The sequence below is a fragment of the Cariama cristata genome, unplaced genomic scaffold (assembly GCF_000690535.1).
Source record: "Cariama cristata isolate BGI_N322 unplaced genomic scaffold, ASM69053v1 scaffold28650, whole genome shotgun sequence".
Classification (NCBI taxonomy): Eukaryota; Metazoa; Chordata; class Aves; order Cariamiformes; family Cariamidae; genus Cariama; species Cariama cristata.
Window position 1 is genome coordinate 39599 of NW_009596849.1, and position 12562 is coordinate 52160.

At 46.6% G+C, this 12562-nt stretch overlaps 1 protein-coding gene across 1 annotated transcript; it reads right to left on the reverse strand.

The window, feature by feature from the left end:
* Positions 1–2912: 2912 nt before the first annotated feature.
* CLDN1 (claudin 1) lies at positions 2913–7249 on the reverse strand (the record flags this gene model as incomplete). The annotated part of the gene is made up of 4 exons (XM_009707716.1): positions 2913–3721; positions 4236–4320; positions 4821–4981; positions 7112–7249. Coding segments are annotated over 4 exons (547 nt in total), but the record flags the coding sequence as incomplete, so codon positions are not given.
* Positions 7250–12562: the final 5313 nt, after the last annotated feature.

Consider the following 12562-nt stretch of genomic DNA (forward strand, 5'->3'; position numbering starts at 1 on the left):
CACACGCAAGGACTGAAATCCAGTGGGAAACTCTCCTCCAACTTTCAACCCATGTTACTCCTTTTCTATGCAACCTACAGCAGAGATGGCCAAAGGGCTGTAGAAAACATGGTGAAGTGGAATTGCATGATCATGCAAGAAAGGCAGGGGAAAAGGTTTGGAAAGCTCCCTCCTAAGCAGGGTCAGGGCCATCTCTTGAGACACCAGCTCTCCAAGAGATATTGCCCCTTGTCACCACTGGGCAGGAATTAGGATCACAAACCATGAGATTATGTTTACCTCCAAACTTCACCCTTGGCTTTCCAGCCAGGATGCTAGCAATCCACAAGCCCTATCCAAATGAAAGTTTGGCTGTGAATTTTGTCAAATTAGAAGTACAGTAAACAAGCAAGCTAGCCTCTGGCTCCTTCCTCTATGCCAGTCTCACACACAGATCTGTCTCCCGCAACGGCCTATTTTTGCCAGCACCTGAGAAGTCCTACTGACCATTTTATAGGTGGGATTGCTTTCCTCTCTCGTTCTCCTGCTCAGGAAACTTCAGAGTGGAACTCGCAAAAATCCTTGGAGAGGGATTGAGCATGAAAACATGGGAAAAAATTAATCTCAATGGAAATCCTTGACTAATTGACAGGTTGGAATAAAAATGACCATAGACCCCAAACTATGCCAGGCAACCAGTCTGCTCCAGGCACTGCAAGCTCACTCAGCCAGCCACATGCCTGGCTGTTTTGCTCTGCCAGCTTTACAAGGCCTAATTAGCTCTATTGCTTTTGTTTGTAACTACAAAAGCAAACAGCCCTTAGAGAGTGAGGAAACAGGGGAGGCAGCTCCTTGACTGAGTTTAAGAAAATGGTTTAAATAAGGTTTGCCTCTCATCACACATACTTGAAAATATGAAAGGGATGAACACAAGAGCCCTGGTGAATGGAAAAAGGTTTCCAGCCAGGTAGAAGCAAGGGGAATAGAGCCTTGCTAGCCTGGGAAGGTATCAGTGCAGGTTAGAAGACGCCATCCTCAGCTGGAACCTTTCTTTAGCTGGCCTGCAAAAACGGTACTGCTGACTGGTTGTGCTCATTGTCACAGCTGGGACAAGCACAGTACCCTCCCAAATGCACTTAGAATGAGATGGATCCTCCCACAGCCTATCTCTTCATGATCCTGTTAACCCAGAAATGTCAAGGAATTGCACATAAGAGTTTAAGAGACACATATAGATCAGCAGATCTCTTCCTACTCTGGAGGCAGAGCATCTCATTCAGATAGCCACAGCCTGCACAGACTCTACCCCAGATAAAGCTACAGCGAGCAAAGCGCTACTGAAACATAGAGCACCTCTCCCAGAAGCGCCTTGGCTCCACACCCCATCCCTTCCCCATTCCTGCAGCTCCCACTCCCCTGCGAGGGAGCCATCTGCCTTCCCCCTGCCCCTTCCTGCTCCACCCAGGGTGCAGCCTGCCTTGCCGAGGAGCAGACCTTCTGGTTCCTGGGCTGCAATCGTAGAAGATTACTGGGCGAGTTTCTGCCAGAGGCCACAACTGCATGACTCACTGCAGAAGATCTGTCCCCACCTATGTCTGCTGTAGATACACACAGCTAAATGAGCTCCATCCTGGCAGGCAGGCACCCAAAAGCCCAAGCCCTACTCTTCCATGCACGCTGTCCAAGTTCTGCTCAAAAACAAGAAATGAAGTAATGCAGTCTGATTTTACTTAAAAAAGTCGATTTATTGAAATTGTTTAAACACTTTATACAAGTTCCCAATACAAGCATCTGCTCCCTGGCTCAGGGTTAATGCAAATACAAAAGCAGAGACTTCAGCAGCTCTTTAATGTGACCTGAGCTGCAAGCCTCTTAAGAAGAGGTCTCCTGAGGCAGCTGCTGTGCACAGGCAATTCCCCATGGAGAAGTGGAAGCCACATGACCCAGCTCCAAGTACAGGCCAACATCAACTCAAGCCTGAAGCAAATGCTCTGGTTGGTTTCTTTTAGTAATTTTGATTTATGTTGCAGAGAGTCAGGTCAAACAGAGGTACAAGGCTTATACAAACCACCAACACCATGGTTGTACACAGCTCAACCCCAGAGGTTCTCCCTGTCTACAGAAGGAAATCAAGAAATCCAATGCCTCTGAACACATACACAGTTATAAACCCTGGTCAGAAGCAATCAGTTTCCTTCTGTAGAAAAAGCAAGGTTGAGCTTTGGAGAACTGGTACTATCCTTCTAGGAATCATGAGACTTAGCTCCAGACAGCCTCAGCCAGTTAGTCAAACGCCAAGTGACTGACTGGGTGTTTCAGAGGAGGGGTAAGAACCTTTGATGAGCTGCATTCCGCCCAAAAACCCCCCCCAAGATATTACCTAATATGCAAGGATGGCTTTATCTTTAAAATGCTAGTTTCTTCCTCTTTGGTTAGCTTGGATTACAAGAGAATGCCATAATCTTTGGGTCAGTGTCCTTGGAATTTGCCTTCATATCATCACTGAAGGTGTTCACAAGAAAAAAAAAGAGACAGGATCAAATGGCAGCATGAGGTATGCTTGGGGAAACATCAGGGACCGCCAGTGCATTCAGTTTGGTTTAACACATTTAGCTGCACAAGGCAAACTGAGATCAGTAACTAAGCCTAAATGAGAGACTCAAGGAAAGAGTAGAGTTTGTTAAAAGGTGGCCTGTAACACACACAAGGGGATAAAGCTTCAAGCTCAGTTCAGTACTAGGGTGGGAGAGAAATAATGGAGAAATAATCACTGGCAGCTCTTGGTTTAAGGAACAGCAGCAACAGCCCCACCAGAGACACCCAGTGAAAACAGAAGGCAATCATTTTTCTTGAGCTCTTCCCTGGCACCAGGAAAACCTGCAGCTGCTTTGGGAGTCTGCTGATTTCTGTAGTCATCACCTTACATCACATCTTCCGTTGGCCATCAGCATGTGCTTGGACAGTTACAGATTTCAGCTTAAGTCACAGCAATTTAATTGTCTGACCCTTTGTCATGCCAGTCTGCACAGAAAGGCAGGTGCTGAAGACGCCAATAAGACAGTACAAGAGCATTTTAGATCTCTTCAAACATTCCTACATGTAAAGTCTTTTCCCTAAAATTATGTTTCCCCTTAAGCTATTGGTTTCATCACTTTGTATATTATATATGTTCCCTTAATTTCTACACACACCACACTGGGCTCTAACTTAATGGAATATGGGACTGAATTGTTACCATCTATTTTTTTTTAAAAAAAAACAACTAAAAAAAGCACCAACATCCATCTAAAAAAACAGTGTCATTTTCCCTTTTACTCCCAAATACTAAACTTAACCCAAGCTTGGAGGTTTCATCTTTCCAGTGGCAATACCTATGAACCTAGGCTAGCCCTCCTCATGGGCTGGGAGAGAAAGGAGAAGTTATGTCCAGTAGCAAAGAGGATTACAAAAATATACACATTTTTGGGAGAAGAGGAAGGCAGAACCTAGAGTCTGAACTCTGCTCAGGACAGTGGCATTGTAGTGTCCTCTCCAAAATGCTTTCACTACCAGTGCTGGTGGCTCCTCTTCTTTGTTTCATTATACATAATCCTTCCCTGTGGAGGGGGCATTTTTTGGATAGCCTCGGGTGGGTGGATATGAAGTTTCTCTCCGTGGACAGGAACAGCAGAGGAAGGCCCCCCCCATCATGGCCAGAGAAGCAGCTGCCCAGCCAATGAAGAGAGCTGATCCAAACTCAAATCTGGGGGAGAAAGAAGGAAGAAAGTGAATACTACAAGTAATACCTCTGAACTACAGCATTAGCATGTTCACACAAAGCAGAATGGAGCTGAAATTGGGATGAAGTGGCTTCCTGCAAAGCAGCCCTTTGGAGCAGCCCGAGACTCTGCTGACCCTCAAAGCCCAGAGCTTTGCACATTGGGTTAGTCCAGTCTTTCAGGTCACCCTGCACAGCTGCCAAGCTCTGTGCAAACCAGGCCTTAAGCGTTTAGTGGAGGGGGAAAAAAATAAAATAAAAAAGTCACAGAAGTCACATCAGTTAAGTCTCTGGCAGTCACGCTGCCTTAAAACAGAGCCAAGTCTTAAGAGCCACATGGATGATGAGATCTGGTCCTAATGCTCTTTCTGCAAAGTTTGAAGCCAACCCAGCTAGCTCAGAAAATTCCCTTGTTTGTTTTGAGCTACTGCTACTCAAAACAAAGTCCTGTGAGCATTTGTCACACTATACTATAATGTTACATCAAATGGGTCGGTACCTGGTGTTGACAGGGGTGAAAGGGTCATAAAAGGCCCGCGCCACTCTGTTGCCGTACCACGATGTGGCCACCAGCGCTGCCAAACCTGCACGTGAAGGGAACACAATGTCATGACTTAAGAAAAAACAATCAACAAAATCACTCCAAAAATAAGTGTGTAGCAGAACCAACATCTAGAGCAATGATGAGCTGCTGCTACCCGGGGAAGTTCCAAGTTCTTACTTCGTGCTGGTTGGGAGAGAAATTAAGAAGGGATTTGAGGTCACCCACAGCTACGTTGCACCAAAGACAGGGCTGCTGACAGCCTTTCACTGAAGCAGGGTGTACAGGTCAAACTCAGCTCTGCTAATAGAAATAGAAGGCATGTGGTCCATATAGAAAGTATAACGCTAGTGGCCAAGAGACCCATTTGACGGGTCAGATAGCCATCAGCTACTGAGCCAAACTCCACCAGAGAATTCGCAGCCCAAAATACTCTTGGAGCAATGACAGCAAGCCCTTCCCCATCCTCTCACATCCTACACAGGATAAATGCCATTTAGGAAGTGGCACATTTAACACTAAAGACATCTGTATGTTACCAACCTGCAATGATGAAGATCACCCCACCAAAGACAGCCATCCGCATCTTCTTCACTTGGTCATCTTCCATGCACTTCATGCATTTCATGCCAGTCACAGCAACAAATACAGCAACAAGGCCCAGGAGAATTGCAGCCACCATCAAAGCTCGAGTGGCCTGCAGACTGCCTATAAGACATTAGGATTTGAGTTACCACAAAGAAAACTCAAGATACAAATAGAAATTCAAATTACTGGGCTCAATAATCATGTGTCATAATACTCTGCTCCCTGTTACATAGGATACAACGAAGCAAAACATTCCTTTTTAGCTTTAAGCTCCCAGAGACTGTCATGTATCAGGATCAGAGGACTCTCAGCCTCTTCTAAAATGCATGGCAAACAAGGGCATGCAGCTTTTTGCAGGAAATGACCTGGGAATTGCCCTCAGACATCTTTTGTTCCTTGATCATTTGAATACCAATTGGAAGGACATATCTGTTTATCAAAAGAAGTATTCAGATTTAGGCTTTACCTTGACAAAGCATTTAGGCACATGTTTTAATATGAATAGTGCCATACATATGAATAGTCCCAGAGCAGACAGCAAGGCCCCTTTACTGCTCAAAACTTCCAAAACCTGTCTTTTATACAAAAACCTCAGTGCTGATTTAGATATTTTTGTGCTAAATCCTCAGTTTGAGTCCCAGAGGGTACAAAAATACAATTGCAACAGAAACAGGATTTTCCCAGCCAAGTGAAAAATAGGGTTCCCCCCCTCCTAAAATATTTAGCTTATTAGACAGAGATATTCAAATGTTTTAAGAGCCTCTTGTGCTTTTGAAGAATTGGAGCATGGGGTGATGCCTCCCATATGCAAGGATTGTATTTGCCTGGGTTCTCAGCAGACAGACTCGATGTACTTCATCTAATATTTGGTTTTATATTGACTTAGCTGAAGGCAGAGACACTATGTACGTAAGCTACTGAATTCAGATTTTCTTGATACCAAAGGAGAAAGACAATAACGATATAAATTAAGTCATTACTGAAAAAACTCAGGTGACAAAACACCTGAATAGCAGTGAAATAAGAGCCTGGGCTTTATTGCCTGGCAAATCCGGTTTGTTTGAACAGCATGGATTTTAATATACAGTCCTGTTAAGATCTGGGAACAAACAGGGCTGGTTAATCAAAGGAACAAGCTCCCAGGAGCATGCTGTAACCAAGGCAAAAGTGTCTCCTGACACAGAAGGTTATCCAGCAGTGACACGGGTACAGTTTTAGCAAAGTATCACCAGAATCTGTTCCCAAATCTGGAGCGTACCCCTCAGAAAGTATCCTGACTGCATTCTGCTAGAGCTCTGCAAAGTACTTCCAGCTTGGACAACTGCAGCTGCAAGATTTAAGCCTACAACAGAGCACTTGCAAACTCTTCAGTCAGCACATCTCTGCAGAACTGGTATGGGGAGCCAGTCAGAGCCTGTGCTAAAACAAGGGGCTCTTTGGTTCAACCTGAAGCACAGACAGGAGTTCAAATCCGATACTGGCCAGGAGGGTAGCACAGCCATACACCTATCCTTTGCAGCTTCTTTACTACACTTGGCCCCATGGCACCGCTTACCCAGAAAAATTCTTGAGACCCACACCAACAATAGGCTATCAGGTTCTAGTTCTGCTTTAAACCAGATCTGATCCACCTCTACACACACAACCGTATTGTTCTGTAAATAGATTATGAAACCAGTTAAAAACAATACAATAAAAAGGCAATACTCAGAGCAATAGGAAGTGACACACTTTCCCAAGAGTAGTCTTGGCTTTCTTGGGAAAAATTCCACAATCAGCTTGGCTAAATGTCATCTCTCACTTCTTTCCAAAGGAAAGGTGACACACCTCCACACGACCAAGGTGTTAATCACACCCATCTTCTGCATTGATTGCAGAAACCCATTTACAAAGCCATTTATCACTTTAGTTATGCCAATTTTCAGAAAGATTTCAGCTGACAGGTTATCACCCAGACAACCAATTCAGCTGCCATACATTTAAGGCTAAATCATATATTACAGCAGCAGCTCTGGAGAGGCCAATGGCTGAACACTAATTCACACTTTGCATGGGAAAGAACATTTTCTGCAGTGGTACCAAATCTGTTTCATCACGTCTACAGTAAGTTGGGCTTAGTCTTGCTGCAGAAGAAATTATAGGAGAGAGCTTTGAAAGTTCTTTCATGAAGCTGAAAATAGGAAATGTTATCTCAACTAGAAAACTAACTAGTTATAAGCATGGGAAGAGACCTCTCACCTTCAAACGTGGTACTAAGGGACAGACATAGGAAGATGTTTGAAAAAGTTTCTATGACCTCAGAAGACCTAGCTATGAAACCTGCTAAAATCTCAAGATGCACAAGTATTAACTGGATGCATGCCACGACAGCTTTGCAGAAGCAGCTGAACAAAAGGCAGCATTGTGAGCATTTCCCAGGGCCACCTGCTTCCAGCAGCAGACCCTGGAGGGACATCTCCTGCTGTCTTCACCCCTTCCTTACACATGGATCCCTGGCATAAGAGGACAGAAGCATTTAGGAAGCTTGCAGTAGGACAGAAAAACAGGTCAGAGCGTTTGCAGGACAGACTGTTCCTTTATCCCAAGAAGTTTTGATGTGACATGACGGTATTAGCCCACCATCCTCCCCTCTGCCCAGCCTGGCTGCCCTGTGCTCATAGCACATGCTGAGAGACAGCACTTGTGTCTTCCCACCACTTTTGCAATGTGTGCAGTACATTGACTGCAGTTAATCATCATACAAGCTATTAGTTATTATGTACACATTAACAACCACATTGTCGATGGAAGCTGCAAAACCAGAGGCTGAGAAAGCTAGTTTAATAATAGTGCTGTTGTTCACATGGGCCTTTCCAGGTGCTTTAAAAATCCCAAATGAAATAATATCGCCTTAACCTGCTAAACAGGACTGGCTACCGACAAGAAGTAGAAGTTCTCCACAGCAATTTAACTTCTATCATACTAGAGAGAAACAGGATTTCCCCCAGACTCCTTGATGCTGCAGCTGTCTCACCAACACGAGCAGGTAGCACAAGGCTCAGCCTCACACGTGATACACCATGGCTGTCGGGAGCCCTTGGAGGAAAAACAGTCCTGATCAAGGTGAAACAAACTGGCCTGGCACCCAACAACAGCTGTCAGATGGCAGCAGTATTTTGTCAATATAAACCCATATTGACTTGGAAGCCAAGTCTTTTTATTGCTGGTTAATAATGAGAGACTTGGCCTGAAAAGCCTATAGCAAGCAAGCAGTAAGTACTGAAGAACAGAGGCTTAAAACTACTGAGGATGGTTAATAACAAATGTGAATTCTGCAAGCCATAATATACTGTGTGAGTCCACAAAAATGACACAGCAGCTCTTACCTGTTTCACGTAATGAAACCCACTTTTTTTTTTTTACAACATACAAACAAACAGTTCTGACATTGTTAGTGTGTTTGGACACAAACTACATGATGCAGTTTACCTGAAGCCTACGTAAGACTTTTTCCTTCCCACAACTATCATTACCTGACACATAAGTAATTGCTGGCAACTGCTTAGTTATTAAAAAAAAAAAGGACTTCACCAGCATATGTTTGAGGTTATTTTTCTGCCATCACATTTCCTTATTTATTCTGTTTATGTTATCTACATTATAGAAAGCTGTTGGGAGAGTGCCATGGGATTTTTGTAATGCCCATTTGTAATGCAAAATTGCTGTCATGGCTTTGTGTGCAGATTATTTTCTGATAGAGATGCTCATTGACTGCCCTGTTTGTATTTAAACTATGGACTTTTCCTTGCCTTCCCATGGGCCTCCATGCAACCAGGTGAGGACAGAATACAGGTGAAACAGATGCCACACAGCTCCCTCTAATCTCTGCAAAGGCAGTTCCCCAGGAGTTACAATCACCCCTGTAGTGTATATAGGAAGCATGTGACACCATCCACCTCCAAGAGAAGTCCACAGCCTTCAAAGCCTTCTCACTGGAGTTTATGAAAGCTGAATCTCCTGGAAGGAGCGGGATCTGAGATCCTGCTGTTCTGCTCTGCCAGCATGTGAAAGTTACTTCTGTGCAGCAAGCAAGGGAATAAAGATCTAAGAAAGCAATAACAGCTTCAAAGGTAGTCAGCAAACATCTCTCACTTTGCAGTCATTCTGGCTGGACCCAGAAGCCTGCTAATGGCTTGGAGGCTTTCAATGCCTTTACCAGCCCCTGCAAAGACCCTGCACGCCCATCATCATCCACCTGGACCCCTTCAAAGCACCTCCCCACAAGTGCAGAAGACTGTACAGAGGAATCTGGGCAGGACATAGTCTCAGAGAGGGTCACGTTTCTTGCCAAAATGGGAAGGCTGGGAAGCTCTCACCTGCATGTCCTGTGCAAAAGTGGCAAGTTCAGTAGGTGACAGTGGCCTTGTACTCTGCCTACCCCAAAGCAAATAAGGTTCAATGCGCCCCTGCAGTCACTCAAACAGCAGAGGAAGCTTGCTGGCGAAACAGGCAACACACAGTACCACCATTTCCAGATTCCTGGTCAGAGGAGACCTGGGCAGCCTGTTTTCCCACAAAGCCTGGAAATTCCCTTACCAAGAGATTTAGTAACACATGGTAACACTAGCTATTAAAGCTGCTTAGAAGCTGCTTGTAGAGCAATAAAGCCAGTGTATTGCAACAGACTCCCATCCCCTCTTGCAGACACAACAGGGCACCACACAGGAACAGCCTTGGTGGCATTCCAAGCAACCCTCTACCTTCTCAAAGAGCGGCACAAGTGAGACTGTTTTATCACTTGATCATGATTTTTTCATGAGGAAGGAACAGGGATTGAGAAACATGGGAGCAAATTAACCCTTAACCCACATGAAAGTACAGATACCAGCAGGTTCTACCTGCTTACTCCAGATCTAAAGATGGAAAGGTGACAAACTATTTGGACACATTTGTCCCTTGTGCTGTAGCTTTGTCCCTCCCTGGGCCACCCTCCCAACTCCCCCACCATCAGGACAGAGCAGCAGTAACCTAAGCATGAACCCTTCCTTCCCCCCCACCCATCCTCTTCCCCAGCTCCTGGAACAGGCTGAGCCAGGGTGGTAAAGATGTAGGAGGGAAGATTTCACATTTCAGTGATGCTGTTTGACCCAGAGGGCATCCAAACCCTTGTTTATTTTCAGGGCTAGGGCACAAAAGCTCATTGTGGATGTACTATGTTTGGTGATGGAGTGGTAAATGAGTCTCAGCTTGTCTCAAGCACAGAACCTCTCCCAGCAAAACCAAACAGGGTGATGAGTATCTTCAACTAAAACAGCCTAGACAGGACCCAGAACAATCGCTACTCTTAAAGGGAGAGCGTGGTTAGGTGGGGCTGAAAGCTTCCAGAGACAGGTACCCCTTCTCCCTCCTGTCTGAGACCATCCCCCTGAGACCCTGGAGGAGCACAAAGCTCAGCTAAGCTCCATGGACGATGCTGGAGGGCTACAAGAACAATGCTGAAGCTGTGCAACAAAGCCTTGTTGCAAGGGTGGCTTTTGTTGCCTCTATGTCTGCATGTGGCCACGCACTGCTTTTCACGTAAGCCAGCAAAACGCAGCCTTTCTATTGCCTGAATAGGAGCACTGACATAAGCCCTCAGCTGAACACAGCTGCGGGAGAAGTGCCAGCACGGGTGGCCACACGGGAAGCTGGAGGCCCCTCCGTTGGCTAATGGTGCTCATCAGCTTGTGCCAAGCCCATCTCTGACATGCAGCATCCATGCAGTCCAAGCAGCCAAACACTGACACGTCTACAGGAATGGCAATAGCTACTAGACACCCACAAGCTTGCTGGCAAAGCTTTCTAGTATTCCCTCAACCATGAATTACTGCAGGTGTGAGGAGGCTCAGTCTGTTCTACAGGAACAAAATAATTACAGATCTGAGCCTCTCCCATCAGTGTATGAGGCTCTGACACGTGGGTCAGAGCATTCAGTGCATGTGAAGCTCTGGCAGGAAAGCATGGCAAGGCAGGAAAAGTTTTTCTGCCCATATAGCTGTACCAGCTTCACCATGACATGAATGACTGCAGTAAGGGAGTTCTTACTGCATAGCTGCATCTGTCTCAGGATGTGGCTGTTGAATTGGGTGCAAGCCTTTTTTTTTTTCTTTTTGCACCTCCACACAAAACAGCACTGCTGGTCCCTGCCCAAGCCTATGTGGCTGTGAGACCAGACAGGGAAAACAGCACATAAAGTGTATGTCCCCAGGCATGATTTGCTTTCAAGCAGGATGGGTACAACCGAAGCAAGCTGGGGTACCAAAAGAACAAGGAGTCCTTCAGCCAGCCCTCACCAACTTTCCCAAAGAGGAAAACATCCCCTCTGATCTCCATATTGCTGGGGCTTCCTGGGAATTTTGAGACAAGCGTGCCCTGCAGGGCCAGGGGCTCTGTAAGAGCACAAAAGGCTCAGCCTCGGTCCCTGGCACCTCTCACCTCCCTCCCCCGTAGGCCTGGAAGAGAAGAGCCCTTATTGTTTGCAGGACAAAGGTGAGGGGAGCAGCTGGTTTTCAGCACTCAGCCATGAATGAGCCAGGTCTGGAGGTCCTGGGGCAGGTTTTTAGGAGCCTGTTCAAGCCAGGCTCCGCATCTGATTCTGCAGGCAAGTCTCATTTACAGTACAATGGGCTGCAGCCACACAGCCCCCGGGGCAAGTTTACCTTTCGCAACCCATCCAGGGGTGGCTGGAGATGCCTCAGCCCTGCTGGCATCTTTGCCCCCCACCCCCAGTGGGAGATAAGAGGCTTGAAGCTGAGCTTATACATAATCACTACTCAAACCACCCCGGATTGTGTGCTTAGCCCAGCCCTGATTACCCACAGCCCTGAACCCTGTTAGCGCTAAGTGGGTGCTCTGCACTCCTGAAGAGAGAGTAATTTACACCTCTGCGAGCTGCGGGGCCCACGGGTGTTCGGGGCAAGGGAGCAGGAGTGACTGACGTGGGCTAGCAGCAAAGGCGGGGCCCGGGGTGTCCGGCTTCCCCGGGTGACACACAGGAAGGGCTGGTGGCAATCTAACTCGGCGATACTCCCCACGGCCCTCGGTTTATGTGAAACTGCCCGCTCGTTCCTTTGGGAAAGAGAAGGTGACCAAGGTGGTAATTATTTTATTAATTAGGGAGAGGGATGAAGGTGTTCTAGAACACTACTGGACTCGGGATGAGGAGAGGGATATTGAGAAAGGATGGACTTTGGTTTAAGCTCTTTGGGTGTCAGCATAAGTTACGTGCTCCAGAGCTCTAGTGGCAGGCCTCCACGTCGGCGTGACCGCCCCGAGTGACACCCCAGCAAGCCAGGCGGCAGTTCCTGCGTGTATGAGACGGCTTCGCCGTCCCAGGACAAGATAACAGACCTAGGCATAACCTCGAGGTACTGGTTTGCCTAAAAACTACAGACAGCGTTACCTGGGCTAGAGTCCAGCTCACCTGCCAGCCCTTTGCTTAAAAGCCCCACGGGAGTACGCAGCGACTTTCCCAGAGAACAAAAGACCAAAAGAGTCAAACGCAAGAAGAAAAGGATCCGTGCTGGAAAAGACCACTTCAGCACCGCTGGTGAGCTTTGCTTCCTGCTCAGCCATGCCCAAACGAAGACAGTCCCTGTCTGAACTTCTACAGCCAAAACCTCTTGTTCGCAATCACGGCGCTTTCCCGAACACACGTGGAGTATGCGACCCTTCCCCTC